This window comes from Melanaphis sacchari, unplaced genomic scaffold, assembly GCF_002803265.2.
Source record: "Melanaphis sacchari strain LSU unplaced genomic scaffold, SCAv2.0 Contig31_pilon_pilon, whole genome shotgun sequence".
Taxonomy (NCBI): Eukaryota; Metazoa; Arthropoda; class Insecta; order Hemiptera; family Aphididae; genus Melanaphis; species Melanaphis sacchari.
The window spans coordinates 2,237,318-2,258,239 of NW_020271193.1; the positions used below are offsets into that span (position 1 = coordinate 2,237,318).

The 20,922-nt window shown below is 23.8% G+C and overlaps 1 protein-coding gene across 4 annotated transcripts in view; it reads left to right on the top strand.

The window, feature by feature from the left end:
• The window catches only part of LOC112596264 (rap guanine nucleotide exchange factor 4), a 229,858-nt gene that overhangs the window by 65,000 nt on the left and 143,936 nt on the right, over positions 1-20,922 (top strand). For all 4 annotated transcript variants that reach the window (XM_025341783.1, XM_025341782.1, XM_025341784.1 and 1 more), the window contains one exon: positions 1,535-1,677. In XM_025341783.1, coding sequence (XP_025197568.1) covers positions 1,535-1,677 — 143 coding nt within the window. The remainder of the gene's footprint in view (positions 1-1,534; positions 1,678-20,922) is intronic.

A 20,922-nucleotide genomic window follows, 5' to 3' on the forward strand; every position in this document is an offset into this window, starting at 1 on the left:
GTACGGATAATGAGAACGTATAATTAGTACGGCAGATGACTATAGAGTCGCGTATGACTTGTGGAGACAGAGGATAGGACGGGAAAAATACATTTTAATTACACGACACAATTTAAATAATCTTGTAGAATAATTCACAAACAGTGCAGATAACTTAGACTTATATTTACGGTGTGTTATGTACCGTATACGTGCGTGTGGCCGAACAGCGGGGGCCCGAAAATACCAACAATTTTATTTTTAATTAGATTACGTTGACCTAATTATTTATCGACATTATCAGCGGTGACAATTTTACCTATTTGATGAGGTATAATATGATCTAAATTTACCTCCTTTTTTCTCTTACGCCTTTATTCATGGAATGAATCGCCATAATATGTCGGCCAATGAATCCAGTTGTACCTCCATTGCATACAAACTTGTTGTTTTCATTTCCATCACATACAAGGCAGTACGCAATATTTTCTTTTTTTTGTGCATATTGCCAAACCCAACTTGATTTTTTGTTGCTCATTACAACAAGTAATTTAAAACGTTTTAATTAAGTTATAAAATAAACGAAATTCAAATGCTTGCATTTATACGTAAACGCTGTGCGATAAAAATAACTAATTAAGTTTAAGTACGTATAAAATAAGTCGACAAGGCATTATTTAATATATATTTTAATACCTATCTAATCTAACAATAGGTCATTGTTATAACCGTCAACAAACTGGATCACGGATCACGTGATTATAAATCACGGAATTCACGTATTTTGTAAATTCACGTAAGTGTCATTACGGGATTCACGTAGCACGTAAAATACGGATATATCCAAAATAAATATCCGTGTATCCGTGTTACAACAAAATACGTGTCCTATTGAGACCTTCAGTATATACCATGGTTCCAGAGGGCGTTAATACTAATCGTATTGTAAATTAACTCAATAATGGTAATAAAATAAAGTTGCAATTCGTCTAAGTGTATATTATTTAATATATATATATATATTATGTAATACAATACAGTATTTTATTTATGTTTATTAATTAAACTATGTTGGTAATTATATTAAATTTAAGATGAGATTAATATGACTATAATGTCATCGATGTGATTTCAACAAGTAATTAATTATTGTTGAACGGATTACGAGTCTTATCTTCGAGATATGGTAATTAATTATTTATGCTAGACAGTTGGTGCGAGTGAATTGTATTTAATATGATATACTTACACCTATCATAAAACCGTCGTGTGAAATTAAGAAAAAAAATATATCCTAGTGACTCGTGTTCAACAACCATTAGTCATCTACACTTGAAATAATAACAAAACAAAATTGAGTGTTTTTTTTTTTTTAACTGAAAACAGTAAAAACTATCAATCATACGTTCTACGTAATCTATATTATTTAGTAATTGTACAATTTAATTACATAACATCAATAATGGCACGGTGGTTATGGTCTTAGTTATGAATGTTTTGTGTTCGATAATATTATTGTGTTCTCTTTTCATTTTCCATTTCGTGCTTGTTTCAGGTCGTCCGACAGGAGCGCCAAAGATGTAGAGGCCATTACGTCACGACTTAGACGTGTGGATACGTTGAACCGTCTGCCTAACAACGTATTGCAACAGTTGGCGTTCGTAGGATACTACGAGGACCTGGAACGCGGCGTTATGTGTAAGTTATATCTAAACACAGTGCACATATATGTTTTCGTTCTATAAATATAATATTAATATCATATAATACGGTAGCTGGTAAACTAACTCGCGATAAAATGGAGTCAACCGTTCTTTTACGGGTTAAATGCTTTTGCCTGTTGGCTATGTTAGGTTTAAAAAAAAAATGTCACGTGCCGTTGATTATAAAACATATGAAATATGTATACAGTATAATATACTTTTTTTATTCACATATACACATATAAAATGTAATTGTATGTCTCTGTTTTGTAATTGAAATTGTACTGAGTGCGACCGTACCTACGTCTAACTAAATTGTTTGTGCTATTTTAGACTAAAATGTAAAAATGTTTAGATCATAATGTTATATTATTGTAACTATTAGAACACTTATACAAATATACAACCATAAAATAAACTATAAAAAAAATTGATTTATTAGAAGTGAAATTTTATTTTAAGACTAGTGTTTAATATTTAGTAATTATTTTTAATTTGAAATATATTTTTTGATAAAATAATACTGTGTATTAATAACACTAATACTGTATTCATCAAAGTAATATTTGAAATTATAATTATTTATTTTCTAATAAAAATATATATAAGTAATTAAACAATTTCCTCGGATTTTAGAAAATTATTCTTTTTTCTTCAAAAAGAAAAATATTTGATATATGCATATAATATCTCATAATCAAGTATAAGAAACTTTACGAAGTTTTTTTTTAAACTCGACTAAAAAAAATAATTGATTTAATATGCATTAAATATATGCTTAAATGTTTAAAATAAAATGTTACCCATATGATATCGTTTGGTCATAAAATATAATATTTTGGTATAACCTAGATATTTTTTTGAATTAAAATTAATATAAAAATGCAAAGTATATAACTATCTGCTCTAATTATAACGTAAACTTAACACATGAAAAGTAATTTATTTATAAACAACTTCATTCAATTTGAAATTATAACAAAATGTAATGGATTATATGTTTATATATATATTTATAATTATTTATAATTTTATTAATAAAAAAATCTGACTTACTATAACGCAATATGGCTGTTGTCCCGAATACGTGGACCGCATAATATTTATAACTTTACTATACCACAATGGCTTTGTAGTATGAACACATTTAAGTTTAAATATTCAAACAATCCACCGCAACAAGGAATGTGGCACAGGTGTAAACCATGTACGCATTTTTAAAAATTGCCCGTATCATTATATACCTATATATACGTATCCATATAATATATCGGTGTTATACACGTTCAGATAAATGTATTTTGGACGACCGCAAACAATGCGGCCAAGGTGTTGTTGTTTACATGTATATGATAAATCGAATTGGTAATTATCGAACATTTTTAAAATTTATTGAAATAAATATTTACAGTACTTTTATTAATATACTGAAATTGTTTTTAATTCTTTTTGATAAAGATCCACCGAGAATATACTATTTTCTTTTTAAGATTGACCTGTGTTTTTTTATGTTATTATGTGATTATAATTAGTTGGTGTATTAATAATTGCTGATAGCTGTTATAAAGTTTCGATTATGAGTACCACGCCAAAGCGTGCAATTAGGTATTTTATATATCTTATTCTATGTAAATGTATTCATATTATTTGAATAAAATCGAAATACATTTTCAGAAAACGTTGATTTCAGTGTATTTCCTGAGGGCGTTGTTTAAATGTTGTATCTGTATAACAGAGAAAGCATTAAAGTTGTTTGTTTATAAATTTCTATTATAAACAGTTAAAAAGTTTTATACATATTTGTATCCAAAATATGGATATTATATAATATGTTTTTGTGTAACTGCATGTAGTGTTTATATTTATTTTTAATAGAAAACACTCTTTAGTAATATTGTATTTTTATTAGTTAAGATAAAATATAAAGTTTTAAGTTCCATTCTAAATTCAGAGTAGAACGATGAATATATTTATTTTATAATAATATAGTATTATATTATTTTTGCCGGGTTTGTCAGATTTTAAATTTCAATATATCTTTGGCACGGAAGTGAATTTAGTTGATATTTTAAGGGTTAAAATCAAAATATTCTCATATATTTTCTTAATAATTTGAGGAGGGGAGAATAAGGGAAAACCCGGGATTTTTATGCAAACCTATTTTTTTAAAAAAATCTTTTTTCTTATTTGGTTAAAATTTAAAAACAAATTGTATAAATACTTGAAACTTTCAGAAAATATTTATATTTATTTATGTACATTTAAAACATTTTATAATAATAATAATCATAGTAAAAAATTGTATTACCGAATAGTTAGCACGATAAATTCATTTCATGTGGAAAGTCTAGGACGTTTTTGATACTTAATAAAAATAATTTGTACATATATTTTCTAGCGGGGAGCTTAGCCTAATGTACATTTAAGAAGAGCCCGGCTCATCCAGGTTAGCTTACTAAACCTATTAGAACTTTCCTATAATTTATCTTGAATTCATAAATAATTTATGTTATTTTAATAAATAAATATTATTTAATAGTAATAAAAAAATTTATAAGCATAAAATTGTCTAGAAATAATAATTATAATAATAATAATAAAATAATATAATTGATGCAACTAAAAATAGTTCATTTATTTTTATTCATAAAATTAAAAACAGTTTAAATAAAATCAAATAATAAAGATACTCGCACCAACAAATTACAATTGTACATTAACTTATTTATCTGCAGATACAAGAAGTATCAAATCAATTAATATAAATATTAACTATAAATTAAATTAAATAATTAACCGTGAATAAATAAAAAAAAATGATTTATATGAATGTATAAGTGGAATTATGAGTTTTCTCTATATCGATTTTAAATGTGTTGTGTAAGATAATATCTTATAAATACATTACACACAATGTATAATTAGTAAAGTTTGTTTAAAGTGTTCGAAACCCCAGAAAACACTAAAATGCACTCAACTAATTTACTCCAAGTACATTTTTAATGAAAATATAAAGATTAGTGTTATATGTATTGGATATTCAAAAAAAAACAAAATATATATATACATATAAATGGATTTAAAGAAATCATTGTGTGTTGATGAATCAAAATAAACATAAATATTTCATATAGAAGATGATTTATACAACTGTTTTAGATAACAAATGAAAGTAAAATTAATTGATTTTAAAATAATGTCTTAGATCACATTATTTTGTGTAAAGTTTTTACCTAAAATCGGGATGAAAACACGTTAAAAGTTCGATTTTTGCAGTTTTTTTTTTTTTTTTTTTTATTTTTTTATAACACAACACTGATCTACGATTCTGCACCGAAACTCGAAAGTAACCTAAAAACCCAAAGCAACAAATATTTACACCATAAACGTAATAACATGACTACATTATTACCATAATCATAAATGTCTACAATTTGAGGTGAATACGCATTAATTTTGAATGCTTCTTTTTTATGTCCGCAATTTAATTATTTCTCTTAGCTATTAAATTATAATAATATTTCCTATATAAATCAATTATCTTTACATTTATATTTTTTACTTACCTAGTAATATAACCGTTTAAAAATAAAATACACATGACTATGAACTATTATTTCATTATAACTTCTAATAAATATTACCTTTCAAGGTTTCAAGTAAATTAATTTTCATTAATATAAAATAAATAGGCATTGTACATTCAGTGGTTTGAATAATTATCGTGAATATTAGTTTGTAACTTTATAATAAAAGGAGTACACAGCGACCATATAGCTTAGTGCTTTTACCTTTATATTAATCTTGCTATTGAATGAAATATTTATAGCGATTTCATTTATGTTTATTAATGAAATTGAATGATAAAATTAAATCTTAAATAATATTAAAATAGAAAACATTTAAAAAAAAAATCTATTATTTTATTTTGATTTCATACTGTATTATTTAATTTTAATATACTAAAAAAAATGCTGACTGAAAATAGGTGTTTCAAAATGCTATAAAATATTTTAAGTAGCAAGATAATTAAATTTCTTTAGTCGAGAAAACACCATGGAATATTTTATAATAATTAATGTTTCAGTCAATTTAAATCAATTTGAGTATTTATTTAATATTTAAGCATACCTAAATGAAATCGTTTTAAACAAGAATAAAATCGTATAATCGTATTATTATAATTTGAAATAATATGAGAAGTATAAAAATATTTTATAACTTTAAAATTAAACTTTTAATTATTGAAAACTATTTATTACACAACTATACAGTTTTTGTATTTATTATATAGTTTTGATATTATAAAATATGACAATAGGTTTAGAATACTTAAAATAAATGTTTTATTTTTTTTTTAAATAATGTACAAGTTTACAGTAGGTATTTTTATAAAATAGTTATATATTTTTTAAAATAAAATCACATGTACCAAAAATAAATTATTATGATATAAATATACATTTGTAATGTGAATTTCTTGGTAGAAGAAGTCACTCATTGGCAATATGTCTCCTATAATGGTTTAGAGACTATTATTTTATTCATTTTATCAGAGTAATTATGAATTTTTTAGATTATTAAATGCAACCATTCTATGTTAAAATGAAAATATTTTTATGGATTATATATTTTAATGAACAAAAAAAAAAAAAATGGTTTTTTTTTGCAAGTTATTATGAAGAATAACTTAAGACTAGAGTAAAATATGTATTGATACTTCGATACACACGGATTATAAGTTTGGTGTAGGAAGAGTAGTAAGTATTAACTTTTGTTGTTTTTTTTTGCTAAACAAATTACTATTACACATGTCAATTACTTTAATAATTTTTAAACAATTGCAACTCTTTATATTTTACTTGCGAAATAATAATATTTTATCTTAAAATAAGCTTCCATATTCATTTTACTATCAACTCAGTAACTTTTATTGTTAATATAAAAATATAAAGCTCAAGAGATAACTAAAATCATATATGTATTCTATAAAAAGAAATGTGAATGCCCTTTAGATTACAAATGCGTTTTATCTTGTAAACTAAAGCTAATGGAAGATTCCCATCGAGTTTAATGTGACTTCTGTGGCTCTAAATTGTACAAATACAAATGGGCCTTGTTTTTTTTTCATTTTTAATATAATTATAGGTATTTTATTACATTACTTTTTATAGCATATCTCCATGTTAAGTTTAATATACATACGTTTAAATTTACGTAACATCTTGTGACAATTTCAAATAGTTGACATGGGTTTTTTATTTGAATAACCTACAAACTCGCCAATATTATGTGATATGACATGTGTATAACTAAATTATTAAATGTATGGTACACAAACAAAAAATAAAGAAACTACCTTCAAAAAGTTTCATAGTAATAATCGCTAATAATTTTTATTTGAAGAAGAGATCTATATTTTTTTTTTTTTTTTTGACGATTAAATAATTTTATGGAAATAGTCGCAACGTGCATTGATAAAATAAATTAAACTTATTATTTACATTTCACGTACGTAGGTACTTATTTAATTTAAAATATTATTTGTTATTTAATATTTATGTCTACGTTTAATTATAGAAATATTTATTAATTATGTTTCAAGACTTGAAAATGTATATTAAACTGAGCGTTTTGTGATTAGTCTTAATATAATATTATAGGATAAATAATTGAGTAGATTTACTATACAATTGTCTAAATAATATTTCAATTTGCTTGCTTGGTTTTAATGCTAATTTAATTGTACAACAATGATTCTAAAAATTAGCATTTATATAAAATAATCAACAATATGTATATAAATTTTGAATAAGTGTACCATGTATTATTTTAGCTTTATGGTTTGTGGCACTAACTCATATATTAATGTCTTTGATTAAATTACAAACAATAGAAACAAATAATGTATAAATGTATGGTATCAATACAGATATACATTGAATTAAGACAATAAACGTATAGGTTATTTCTTTCTAAGTATACTTTATTTTTAGTCAAGTCGAAATAACATGATAAAATACAACATTAAACGTTATTAAAATGTTTAATATTTAATAATTTGAATTTTCTACACGAACTAGTAAAGTATATATAATATTATATAACATATAGGTACTTTTTAAATATATTATAATGCCATGCATTGTTTTTAGGGACAACAATGAAAAACGTGGATAGACGTTAGAAGGATGTTTTTAAGTACAATTTGTGCTTTACAGTGTTGTAACAACCTTTCGTGACTGCTGGGAGTTGGGATACACAGGTGCGATCTGGAAAGTATTGTTGGGGGATAGGTACCGGTCGCAAAAGTTTTTACAGTCCAATGGTTTAGTTTATCTGTAAAAGTAAAAGTGTAGAAAGTCTAACAAATTTGTTTTATAACCTATACCTTTGAACGATATTATATATTTACATTACCTAAAATACGTTATACCATTAAGTATGTACATATTGTATTGTGTTACGAGCTAAAATAGAAAATCAGTCCTTGTAATAAATTGTTAGTCAATGATTATAATGTCCTATGTACGTTAGTTAGTTAATCCCAAAATTGTCTTAAGTTATTCGTACACTATGTTCAATATTAATTTATCTTTGAAGGGAGTAAGTATAATATAGGTTATCGAATGACCTGTGTAATAGTTTTATTTCGTAAATCAAACTGATAAATCGATTTCAAGCGACAAAAATTTACTATCAAACCATTTAGATATTTTCAAACAACCAGACGCATCTAATAATGCATCATCCATTCCGTGTAGTAAATTATCGATAATTGTGTTCTATTGTTACCTAGTCATATGATATTTTCAAGTTAAATAATGGAGTGTATAAACCGAAATAACTTTTAAAATTAAAAATGTTATATGGAAAGTTACACTACTCGCAAAATTAAAGATCGGAAGATAGAGCAGAGTAAGATGTAGAAAATATTCTAAACACCTACTTGGTTAAAAAATAATAAAACGAAAAACTATGCGTAATAGAGAATTATGTAATTCCGTGTTTCTAGGGAATTCAGTGTTCCATTATATATTCCAATATGCATAAAATATATGTTTAAATTTCTCGAGACCACTTAGACATGCTAGTTAATTAAATATATGTCACATTTGAAACGTCATGCTTTGTCAACAGAATTTATTACTTAACGCTATTTAAATAGTTTAATCTTTAAAAGAAAGTAATGGTAAAATGTGTTTCATCATTACGTATTTCAATTAATGGTGTATGAAATGTTTAATTGTCTGACTACTTTATATTCTATGTCAATTTAATCTAAAAATAATACATCGCATCATGACCGGTTCCAAATTAAATGCCCCATATTCGTCCAATTAACACTATTTACACGCGGATAATATTATTAGTTATGCACAAACATAAGTGAATAAATAGTATCCCGATTCGTGTATAGAGATAAAGTATGGTTTTGTCTAAGATAATAAAGTTTTGTTCTTATAAATCATACATTTTTCTTACCAGTTATTTGCGTTCCATGATATTAAAGACACGAATTGTCTACTGATACATTGGTTTTATTTCATAGCCATTTAATGGGTAAGTAAACTAATTAATTAATGAAAATGTCTTATCGTTTTTATATAATATATAAAGATAAACCTAAAGATAAATTGTTCTATTACACATTTTGAATATGTATTTGTGACTTTAGACTTTTTATTTCCAACAACAACAATAACCAATTTTTTTTTTTTTTTTATGTAATAATAATACTGGGTTTTCAAATATTTTTTTCGTAAAAACTGCCAACTAAATAATATCATATATTTGAAATAGTATATTTAATCGTAACTTATTTTAATATAAATTATAAGATAATTCGCTTATATTTAATTATTCAAATTAGATTAATTTGTAAATTTAATTTTTTTTTTTTATATTTATTAGTTTATCAAAGTTTGAACATTTTTAATTTATTATATAACTACCTTTTGTAATCTAGTAAACTAATATTGAATAATATATAGTATTCAAGGCTTTGCATCCAAATCGTTTATTTGGATTTCGAGTTACGGGTGTCGGATCTTTTAGGTTGTTCAAAAATAAAATTATAAAAACTTAAAAACACGTTTAGTTGTTAATAATTATTATCATTTATCGTAATATAGGTAAAAGTTTAGTTAAATCTAAAAAAAAATTAAAAGAGTATAATTAGGTCTATATATATATGTTTTAGATCTATGGATCAGACATATGGCGTGAACAGATATCATAAAAAACGCATTTCTCAGATATTATCAAAATAACCTTCCTCGCCCCTTCCAAAATGTTGAACATTTCTTCTCATCTGTTATTATATTTAATAATTAATACTGTATAATACAATTTCTAGTAATTATTAAATTTCTAAAGTAAAAAAAAATATTCGAGTTTTGGGTTAATCGGAATGTTTTTTTAATTGTACTTAAGTAAATTTATAATTAAATGTTTAAATTTGGATGAGCATGCTTACAATATACAACCTTGTATATGCTTATATACGAGTTATATACCTAAGTATTAAAATATCGTTTTCACGCCCTATTATGTCAAAATATAATGTCGTTACAAATGTTTCCTCCCAAGAGCTATGACGACGACGACGACCTCGATGTCGTCACTATGTGATATACCTACCCACTTAGGGCATCGGTATAGCCTAATTGAACCCGTGGGGACATCCCACATCTGCCACCAGGTGAAAAGTGTGTGTGTGTGTTGAGGTAAAGGGTGTTCACTCGAGTACGTAGTAAAGAGGTAAACTGTAAGTGTATTATTATTATTATTATTTTATTATATAAGCAGACCTATGAGTTATGGCGATCCGCTGACCGTGAACCTAGTAACAGTATTCCTAATAGTATAGAAGTAGTATGTGTGTAGGAGAATATTGGATTAAATTCGAATATCTTATCTAAAGCAATCAATCATGTGGTTGCCTTACGTGGGTTCTAGTTACACATCAATTTTTTTACAAATGAAAAGTGGTTAAACGATAGGTACAACAAGCGCATTTCGTAGACAACCTCTATTTTTTATAAAAAGATTTTTGCGTAAGTATGTTATACATACATACACAGACAAACACAAAGCCAGTCTCATACATCGTCGAAGGTTACACATACAGTGGTTCATCAAGCTTGCTCATCAATTTTTTTTTTAAATAATATATTCAAATATTTATTTTTAGAATTTTTGAGTGTACCTATATTTTCAAATACTTGAGTTTTTGTCAGTACTTTTAATTTATAAATTATTAGGATTGTCCGGTAAAGAAACAGACTTTTTATTTTGAAATGAGAGATCCACTCATTTTTACTGTAAAAACCATACAATAGGTATACATCAAACTGATATCCAATAAAAAACATTTTTTTGAGTGTAATCATTTATTATTTCTTACAAATAAAAAATAAAATATATCATATTCGCTTTCACTATCAATTTAAGCGAAGAAAGACGATTTTTCAACAATTGCCTTGTATATCGCTTTTCAATGTACAGTACTTTTTTTTTTTAAAATTCAGTTCAAAGTGACTTTAGACACTTTTATTTGGTTTCTCTACACTTTTTTGAGTATATTGCTATAGCAAAAAAGTACTTTTAAAGAACTTTCCGATACTGAAAAATGGACATATTATAAAAAGTTATAATTTTTATGATAAAGCACGTTTTGATACTCTTAGTGGTTTTTTAACAAAAATCAAAAATATAACAAAATTACGATGAAAAATATATATGTGATATTGATTATTCGATATAAATTTTGAAATTTTATGGACTAATCGAGGTCTATTTATGATATTTTAAAATAAAAAATAAATCATAACTTTCAATTATTAGTATATACTTATTTTTCAGTACCTGTAAAACCACTAGATAAATATTTTTGCAAATTAAAATTATAAAACAAGTCATTTCAAAAAAATAGAAATAAAAAAATAAAATATCTTCCTATAATATTTACAGAATTGTTTTAAAGTAAATTAACCACATTTAACTAATCGCTCTTTATGAATTATGTGTGTATAGTGTGTATGATAAATATATATATATATATTATATGTGTGTATGTGTATATTATATTATATTTATACTAAAATCTACTATTGTATTCAAACAATGCAATGAGCAGACATTTTGAAAAAGAGTATGAAATATAGTAATGGGAAGTGCTTTAATTTATCTTCATTCAATTTTTTTCTTAAGAGTTCATGAACATAAGGGAATCAAGAAGAAAAGATTATAATACAATTGAATGATAATATACTACGGTCTTTTATTTATAGAGTGAATTCGAAGCTACAAAGTATCATGATATAAGTAAGAATTATGAAAGAAAATTAAGTAAATAATATATTAAAATTGCATTATACGTATCGTATTTGTTTATGCTAAAAACTGAAGAAAGAAAAATAGTTTTAATTACTGAATTGTAATATTAACTATTTGTTTAAATTGTTGAATTTTTAATACTCCTATTGCTAATACCATTTATTTTGTTATTTCACTCATAAATTCGAATTAATTATTTCCAAGGAAATATTAGTTAAACATATTATATTGAGTTATTAGAGTAAAAAATAATATGCGTATAACAAAATACATTATTTATCATAGATAAAACAAATTAAAAATGTAAATTAAACATTAAAAATTAATCATATTAAAATGCATTTATATGATCGACGGTGAATTACGCTATAAAAAAATCACTATGAAAAAAAAAAAAAAGGTAAATAAATATCGTATTTATTTATTTTTACTATTGATTTTACATATAACACTGCATCATAGTGTATGATTATATATACAAATATGATAAATTGCAGTTTTATAGATTTTATACCACTTTGTTCGTATAATTTTTGAATAATTTAGATTTTAGTGTATAAAATGCCTTAACGTACGAGTATATTAGTTTATGTTTTAGTAATATTATAGTGCTACATTTTTTTTTCTCCTAAGAGAAGCTCTCTATCAAAGCTATATCTATACGTATATACCGTGGAATGAATTCTCAACAGAATATGATATTTAAATTTAGTGATTTTGGTTCATAAATTATATATCATAAAATATTACATATACAGTGAATACATAATAGTAAATGGCTTTGAATACCATGGCGGTTGTCCTTTATATTGGATCTGCATGCATGTGACTGCGAATCAAAGATTAAAAGACCAAATGTGGTGTAATACTTTTTTACGTGACATGATCCAACATATATAAGTACTCTTTTGTAAGTTATATTTTTAATAATTATAGTTTACAATACACGAATAGAAAAATCAAATACTTTTATATAACGTAAATCTATTCTCATAGCACAGGATGTTTCATATTTGTTCTCATTCTAGCTAATAACTTGTTTAAAAATTTAATATTTTTGATAATATTATTACTTCAGTGATGTATGATATACTTTACTAAACATTAAAATATTTAAAATTGTTGTGATTTTCGTTTTTAGATATCTGATGTGAAAAATAATATACAAAACCATTTTATAATTAAATATTTTTAACTTCAATAAATATTACTAGAATATTCAAAGTTTTCAAGTAGTTAGGTTACCGAAGTTCTAAGTTTGCGAAAGAAAATATTTTTTTTAATAGTATAACTAATCAAAGGCGTATGAGAGTGAATATAAACACGCTGAAATGTTCATATTATTTACATTTTGTTATTCTTAATGTGTATCATATATGATTGTAATACTTGTATCTCCGCTATCTTCGTCCATCTAATTGTACACAGAAAGTCGATATTTTAAATATGATCAAACTTTATGCAATAATTAAAAAGATAATTATTTTTTTTTTTCAGTCTATAATAATTATTAATAACCAATTGTTTATTTCAATTAGGGAGTTATGTATAACATCGTTTGTAGTGTGCCATGGACTTACGAAATAAAGAAGTTTTTATCTTATTTACCTATGTTAAGTCATTTTTTTTTCTAACAGCAAACATAGCAAACATATAATATTCTAATACATTTCATTTAAATATTATAATTTATTTCACAGGTTTTAACATGAAATAGCAATGTGTCTTATATTCAAACCTAATTGTTGTTATACACTCATACTATAAGTATTGTATCCATATGAACAATAATAAATATTTTATATTATTATGTTGTGCACACGTATGTTAGTGCAAAATGTAAAATACAATAAAATATTCCAATTGTTTATAATTTTCTATGCGTATGTAAGTTGTCGTAATCATATACTAAATATAACCCACTATTCAAAACATAATATTAAAGTTATTTCTAATTTATTATGATTTTAATTGAAAGCACGCTACCAAAGTTATGCAACAGCAGATGACATTATTAATTAACTCATATGGGGTATATAGCTTATTTAATTGTATTTGTATTGTAATTAACATTTTCAAAAGGGTAATGAGTGTATATAACTTAGCTTCATAATATTATAGTAACGTAATTATATTAAAATAAATATTAAGCCATAATATCGTTAGGTTATTTATTGTATTATACTATATAACTATTAATAATTATATCGATATTTTAAGTTATAAAAATATTTTTGAACTTAATTATTATTGTAGTTTATTTTTTTGTGATTATCAATAGTTTAGATATTGGAAATTCATAAACTTACGGAACGTTAATTGGAAATAGTGAAATACAATAATTAAATACGTAATACAAAAATAAAAAAAATAAAATAAATGTAGAAATTATAAAAAAAAACAAAATATATAAAAAAAAATAACCCGTACTTCCTCAGTATTTAATTCTGAAGATATTATTAGAAAATTCGAATTACAATTTTTAGTTAAAAAGTCACTAGATGGTATGCTATAAAATTATATTTACTTTAAAGCTACGTATATGTATGAATGAACATTATGTTTGTTCATTAGGTATAAGTATACACAATTTAAACAATTTCGAATACAATTTTTTTTTTATTATTATTATTTATTTATATGTGGTATACGCAATGAAATTGCGATTTTAATAAAACTATGAAATCATTTAATTTTTGTGAGATCTCATTAAATTCTATTAATTAAAGATTGCAATAAATTAATTGGTTTGAAACTAATTTTACTATAAACTCATAATCTACGGTACGAGTAATTATACTATACTTTTGCTGTTATATTACTAATGATTTTTTAATTATAAAAGTTTTGTAGTTAAAAATTAAATTACATTAAGAATTTTAAATTTAATACACTCACCCTTATTTATTTAAAAATATAAAATAAATTGTTTTTGTGTTTTATTTTAGGTTTTATTTAAAAGTGTATTAATGGCAGTGTATATAAGCGCTATGAATATGTATTGAAAAAAAAAGTTGATGGATACTAAGGAATATATTGTCATAATATTTAGTTACTTAAAAATTAAATTTGTACATCATAATATATATAATGTTGCTTGTTTAATAAATTATTAATATTCTTTTACCACGTTCAATATTGTTTTAGGATATCTTTTTAAAAATTGAATTTTATGCTTTAAATGCAAATTGTTGTAAATATGTAATGATGCAATTCTTATAAAAATACATTATTTAAATTAATATAATACTTTTTTCCTCATGAGTTATTTTAAAATTTTGTTTTTTTTAAATATTTATTTAATTAAACTATATTTGATTAAATTCAATTGTAAATTTTTATCATTTGTATTCAATTTATTTTATTTTACAGAGTTATAATTTAGTGAAAAAATAAAAATCACAGTTAAAATAATTATGTTTCTTTAATTTCACATGAAATTCGAAGAAATAATACATTTTATGATATTATAACAAATATTTAATTGTATTGTATGTTTTTAATAAATGTTGAGTATTCAAATATTTTTTTTTTATTGATTAACATATAAATTCTTTTAAAAAATAATCTCAATTTTAAGTACATATAACGTCGATGCTTAACTTTTTTTTCCTTGGCAGACCACTTTAGTAAACAATTATCTTTGAGCAGGCCACCGAGTGTATAAGAACGAATAATTTAAATCTTAGTCTTATAATATAATTTAGTAACATATAGTAAGTATAAAGTATACATATTAGTGCATTTTAGATTTGTTTTCTTATCTTTTATTGATTATTGAAAAAAAAAAATAAATACAAATTGAGATACACATTTAAAATGTTGTTAAAATATTATTTTAAAATTTGGTAACGGGCCACATATGGCTCTCGGGTCGTGTATTTTGCATCACTATGTATATTTGTATCATTAAATTACTGCCATGTGAAACTAAAAACGTATATGAAATATGTGATGAAACAAAATGAGTTAGATAAAAAAATAAATTATATTTCTTGGAATACATTAGAAAAAAAAATATTCACTGTATATAATATTTTTCTTATTTACACAAATATAGCGTTGTTAGCTATGAATAGAAAATTGAATTAAATACATGCTTTTTTTCAAAGCTAAAAATACGATAATTTTTCCTACAGCCTCCGTTTTTTTTTTTTTTTTTTTTACTTTTGATTTTTCTCTAGTACGTTTCTATTTTCTGTACTTGGAGATGACCAAATGGTAAATCATGGTATATTCAATTGATTTTATAGTCCTTTGGGAGATCAATGCGTATTATTTCAGTTCACAGAAATATGGCTGCCAATAAAAGATTAGGGCAAGAAAGAAAATTACGATTAGGTCAGATGTATGAAAATCGATGTCTTCTAATACACAACGATTTCTTTTTCTTCCGGATGATCTCCTTTATAGTTAAGATTGTACGTATTCCCAATGGGTTTATTTTATTTGTCTGAAGATGTGTCGTACGTTTAGGATTTTCACCATCATATCTACTATGAACCAAAGTTTATTTCAGAGGAATTATATACAATAATCCGTATACAAGATCAAAAATACTATAAAAATGTTGAGCTCAATATTTACAAATCATTATACCTTGGTATAAAATGGAACGAACAAGCATATTTATTATATTGCAGTTAAATATTTTTTTTACACCATGAAAAGAAAATAATAAATAATAATGTATATTATCTTTATAATCTAGTAATTTTTGAAAGATTGTATTAGTAATTTATTTATTAACTTAAGCTATTTGTTTGATTAACTATTGTCTTAAAATCAAATATTTAATTAAAATAATTTTAAATTTATGATTTTTTTGATTATTCATGTGGGCAGTGTACTAATTCGGGTGATAATTTCAACTTAATGGTGTGGTGTCATAATTATAAGCCATTTGACTTTTTTAATTAGGTATTGAAATCACTTATCTAAAATTTATAAATCTTCAAACTTAAATATATATAGAAAAATAATGTCCCCAACCAGAAAAAAAAATTATAATAATAAAAATAAAAATACCTGTTATATTATAATATAGAACGGAGTTATTAAATTAAATTGCTATATCTAATTTAATATTAGAAAATGTATTATTCATGCATTTGTGTACCTATATTGCCTACACGTTATGCCGTGTAACAAATTTTATGAAAAAATATTGTGAATGTTTTTTTATGAACCTGATGTCAGAATATCCGTAATATCCTAGTATGCTAAAAAGTAAAATATTACCCATTATACGCCTTATAATGTTATAAATTTAAAATTTTAATAATTTTGTCTTAAATTGATGATTGTTGATGTATGTACAAGAAATGTGAAAGTTTATAATAAAAATTAACAATAATTCCTAAAATGAATAATTGTATTAAATTTATACTATTGATTTTATAATTGTAATTAAAAATAAAATAAAATTATTGTTGTAGCTACTGAAAAGTATTTAGCTATACTGTGTTTGTAATTTATTATTTAAATTTTGTATTAACAAGATATTTAGAATTACATAAATTATGAACACATTTAAAATTATACATTGCCATTATTTTTTTAGTTATACTTTTCTGCAGAAATGTAATTTTATCTTTTACTTAAGAGTATTTGTTTCTTCTGGTTGGTTTAGACGCTGTAGCTACACTTTTTCCCTAAGAAAAAAATTCTGGTAAAACAAAATTGTTGATCAATACCTAAAATTGCTATGAACATAGCAATATTTTCTTAGCCGCTATTCAAGCACTCTGAATTTACTGTAATACTAATATATCTAATGCAATTTAAATTCAATATGGCGATTATTTTCAGCACACACTAACTATAATTGATCATAATTATTTGACATAATATTTCTAGACATCCAATGCATTGGTATTCACGAATGTAAACATTCTGTCGATAAATGTCAACATACATTAGCTACAGTCATCTTAGTAACACATCGGTTATTGTATTCGTAAAGCTATAATATATATATATATATATTAATATTAATTTAATATTAATAAGCAATAGTTTTTCTTGATGAATCAAACATCGTTAGTATAGTAAATAAAAAGTATGTAGTAACATTTGACAGAAAAAAAATGGAAACATTTTGTGCTCGTATTTATCATTTAGGTTTTATTACTATTGACAATTATTATCATTGTTATGTATAATATGTATAGGTGAAAAACCAAAAGATATTAAGTGATGTTGAGTATTGATCATTCTGTGAATACGATTTTTATCCATTGAGACGATCTATTGTTTTTATAATTTATAATTAAGTTACGTTTATTTTGACGGTGATGCAGATAATATTTTTTTCTTAGTTTTATAATATATTTGTTTTTAATATACTCAAGAAGTTTATTTAAAAAGTTACCAATTTGTAAGTATTTAATAAACATCCCTAATACTGAATATACGTTAAAAAATCTAAATATTCGGTGAAACAGCTGAAATATCGTTATAAACTACCATATGCATTTTGGTAAAATAAATTACAATTTTTTCGTAGCCTGAACATTAAATGGTACAAAAAAGTGCATTAACCATCAAATCGATGATGACGAATATCATGTGTTTCGTAATAATTGGTATAAATCAGCCATAATATAAACTAATTGATTAAAACTCTTGTACTGTAGATAGTGAACTATTTAAATGTACATTTTCATTAATATTTTTCTTAATTATTTTTAAATATTATTGTTTAATGTTTAATGTACTATATTTAATAATTAAGTGTATGTAATAAAATTTAATAACATAAAAATAGATTTATAGGTACGTCATTTTTTGAAACTCAATGATAAATTTACATTAATGTGTTTTTGAATATGCGTTTATTTTAATATCGTATAAAAATATATGATCAAAATACAATTGATTTAGGTGTTGTGTAATATTATATTTTGAATTATTACTATTTGAATATTCGTTGTGCCTGTTCAAACAGCCGATAACCGTTTACATGCAAGCACGCCCTGTTTAAACACCCCCAAAAGTGATGAATTAAAAAATAGAACAACTTTTTATATTAATTACTTTCAAAAAATCATTTTGTGTTGATGATCTGTACACTGTTATTTCAATAATGTATCAAAATAAGATGAGTTAAACTGTTAATACTCGTATTAGTAGATTTTGATGGAGAGTCTGTCATTATTTGTCGGACATAAATAAAACATCATCAAATTGAGTATGTTTTTTCTGTGTTTTATGTTAGTGATCATTTAAATTAGTTGTTTAAAGTCAAAATATTTAATATTTATGATTCATGATTCAGTTATTAATCCATCGAATAAATTTAATGCTACCGATAAATATATATAATTCTATGCTATTTATACATTTAATAATAACAAGCTTATGATAACAGATCCTTGTATTCTAAAATTAACCAGTGACCCATAGTATTCGAAATATAAAATGCAATTTTACAACGTTGCACATGTTTTAGACAGGAATAATTAATCCTCATGTAACCCCCTCACCTTTTAAAGGATTTTAATAATAATATTATAGTGCCTTTAAACTATGCTTGATAAATGTAATATTCATGTTTAAAACAATCGTTTAGGCGTTATTAGTTGACACTTCACGATTTTATTTTTATAATTAAATTATATTTCCGGGAACTATATAATTGTGTATTATTATAAATACGATAAAAAAAATACTCGTTTCATACTATTCATTATTTTTTACTCGATTGGATTAAATCACATCACAAAACGTCCTTTATCAAACGTGTGACTAAAATTATTAAGTTTTATTATACATTATATTATATTATATTATGATAATATAGTAGATACATAATATTTATTGGTATTATTATTATTATTATTTTTTTTTTTTTATGCATTTTAACACCACGCCAAACACATTTTATTTGAACAATTTGAATGGCTTGTTTATTGAGTTAAGTTGTTATTTTTGACTAGAAATTTCAAATTTATTATGTTATGATTATTATTATGTATTAAATTAATGATACTATTAGATAGGTTAAAAAGTTCTTATTTATATGGTTTTTTAAATTGAATATTAAACTAATGTTGTATGAACAAATATAGTATTGGTTTAAATAAAATAATTTATCTATGAAATATTATAACGAGCTTTTTAATATTTTTTATATTTTTCGAAAAATAAAAATAAATATTTAAACTAAAAATATTGGATATTTATTCAGAATTAAAAAAAAAAAAAAAAAACCAAATTTATCAAGTATTAAATTGCAATATTTCTGTGAAACATTAACAATTTTTTCAATATTCATTCATTGTACACACATAATTTATTTTGAGCATAGGGGTCAGAAATAAGCAGTGAATTACATAGTCGGTGAGGCTCCACATTATTTTCCCATGAAAATGCTGACAAACAAAAGATGCCCTCATCCCTGTACTTGCACACCCTCTTATTATTTAAATTATGTATATAGTTTAAAAATAGAGGTTTCGGTGCTTCAGTAGGTATAAATGCATGGTTGACAAAATAAAAACACTACAGCGGAATACATACGAATATCTTTTACGATCTGACTATTCTTTTATTTCCGGGAAAAATAATAAGCGCGTTCTAGAGAAATATTACTATTTACACTTTTATTGTTTGTAATTAAAAAAAAAAAAGTGTGATACATTACTATTCTGAAGAACTAGCTATGCATTCTGTGTACTTATGGGCTATGGCACTGTGTTGATGTATAAGTCCCTCAAAACTTGATATTAATGTTTATACCTAATATACATATTTGTGGACATTTTTTTTTTTTTTTAATCAAGTTTTAGAACATTGGTGTCGTTCAACCCATGAACCGCAAAGTTATTCCACGTGGACCATTACTAATTTCTAAAATGAAATATGAAAAATTAATATTAAGTCATTAAAGTGCACT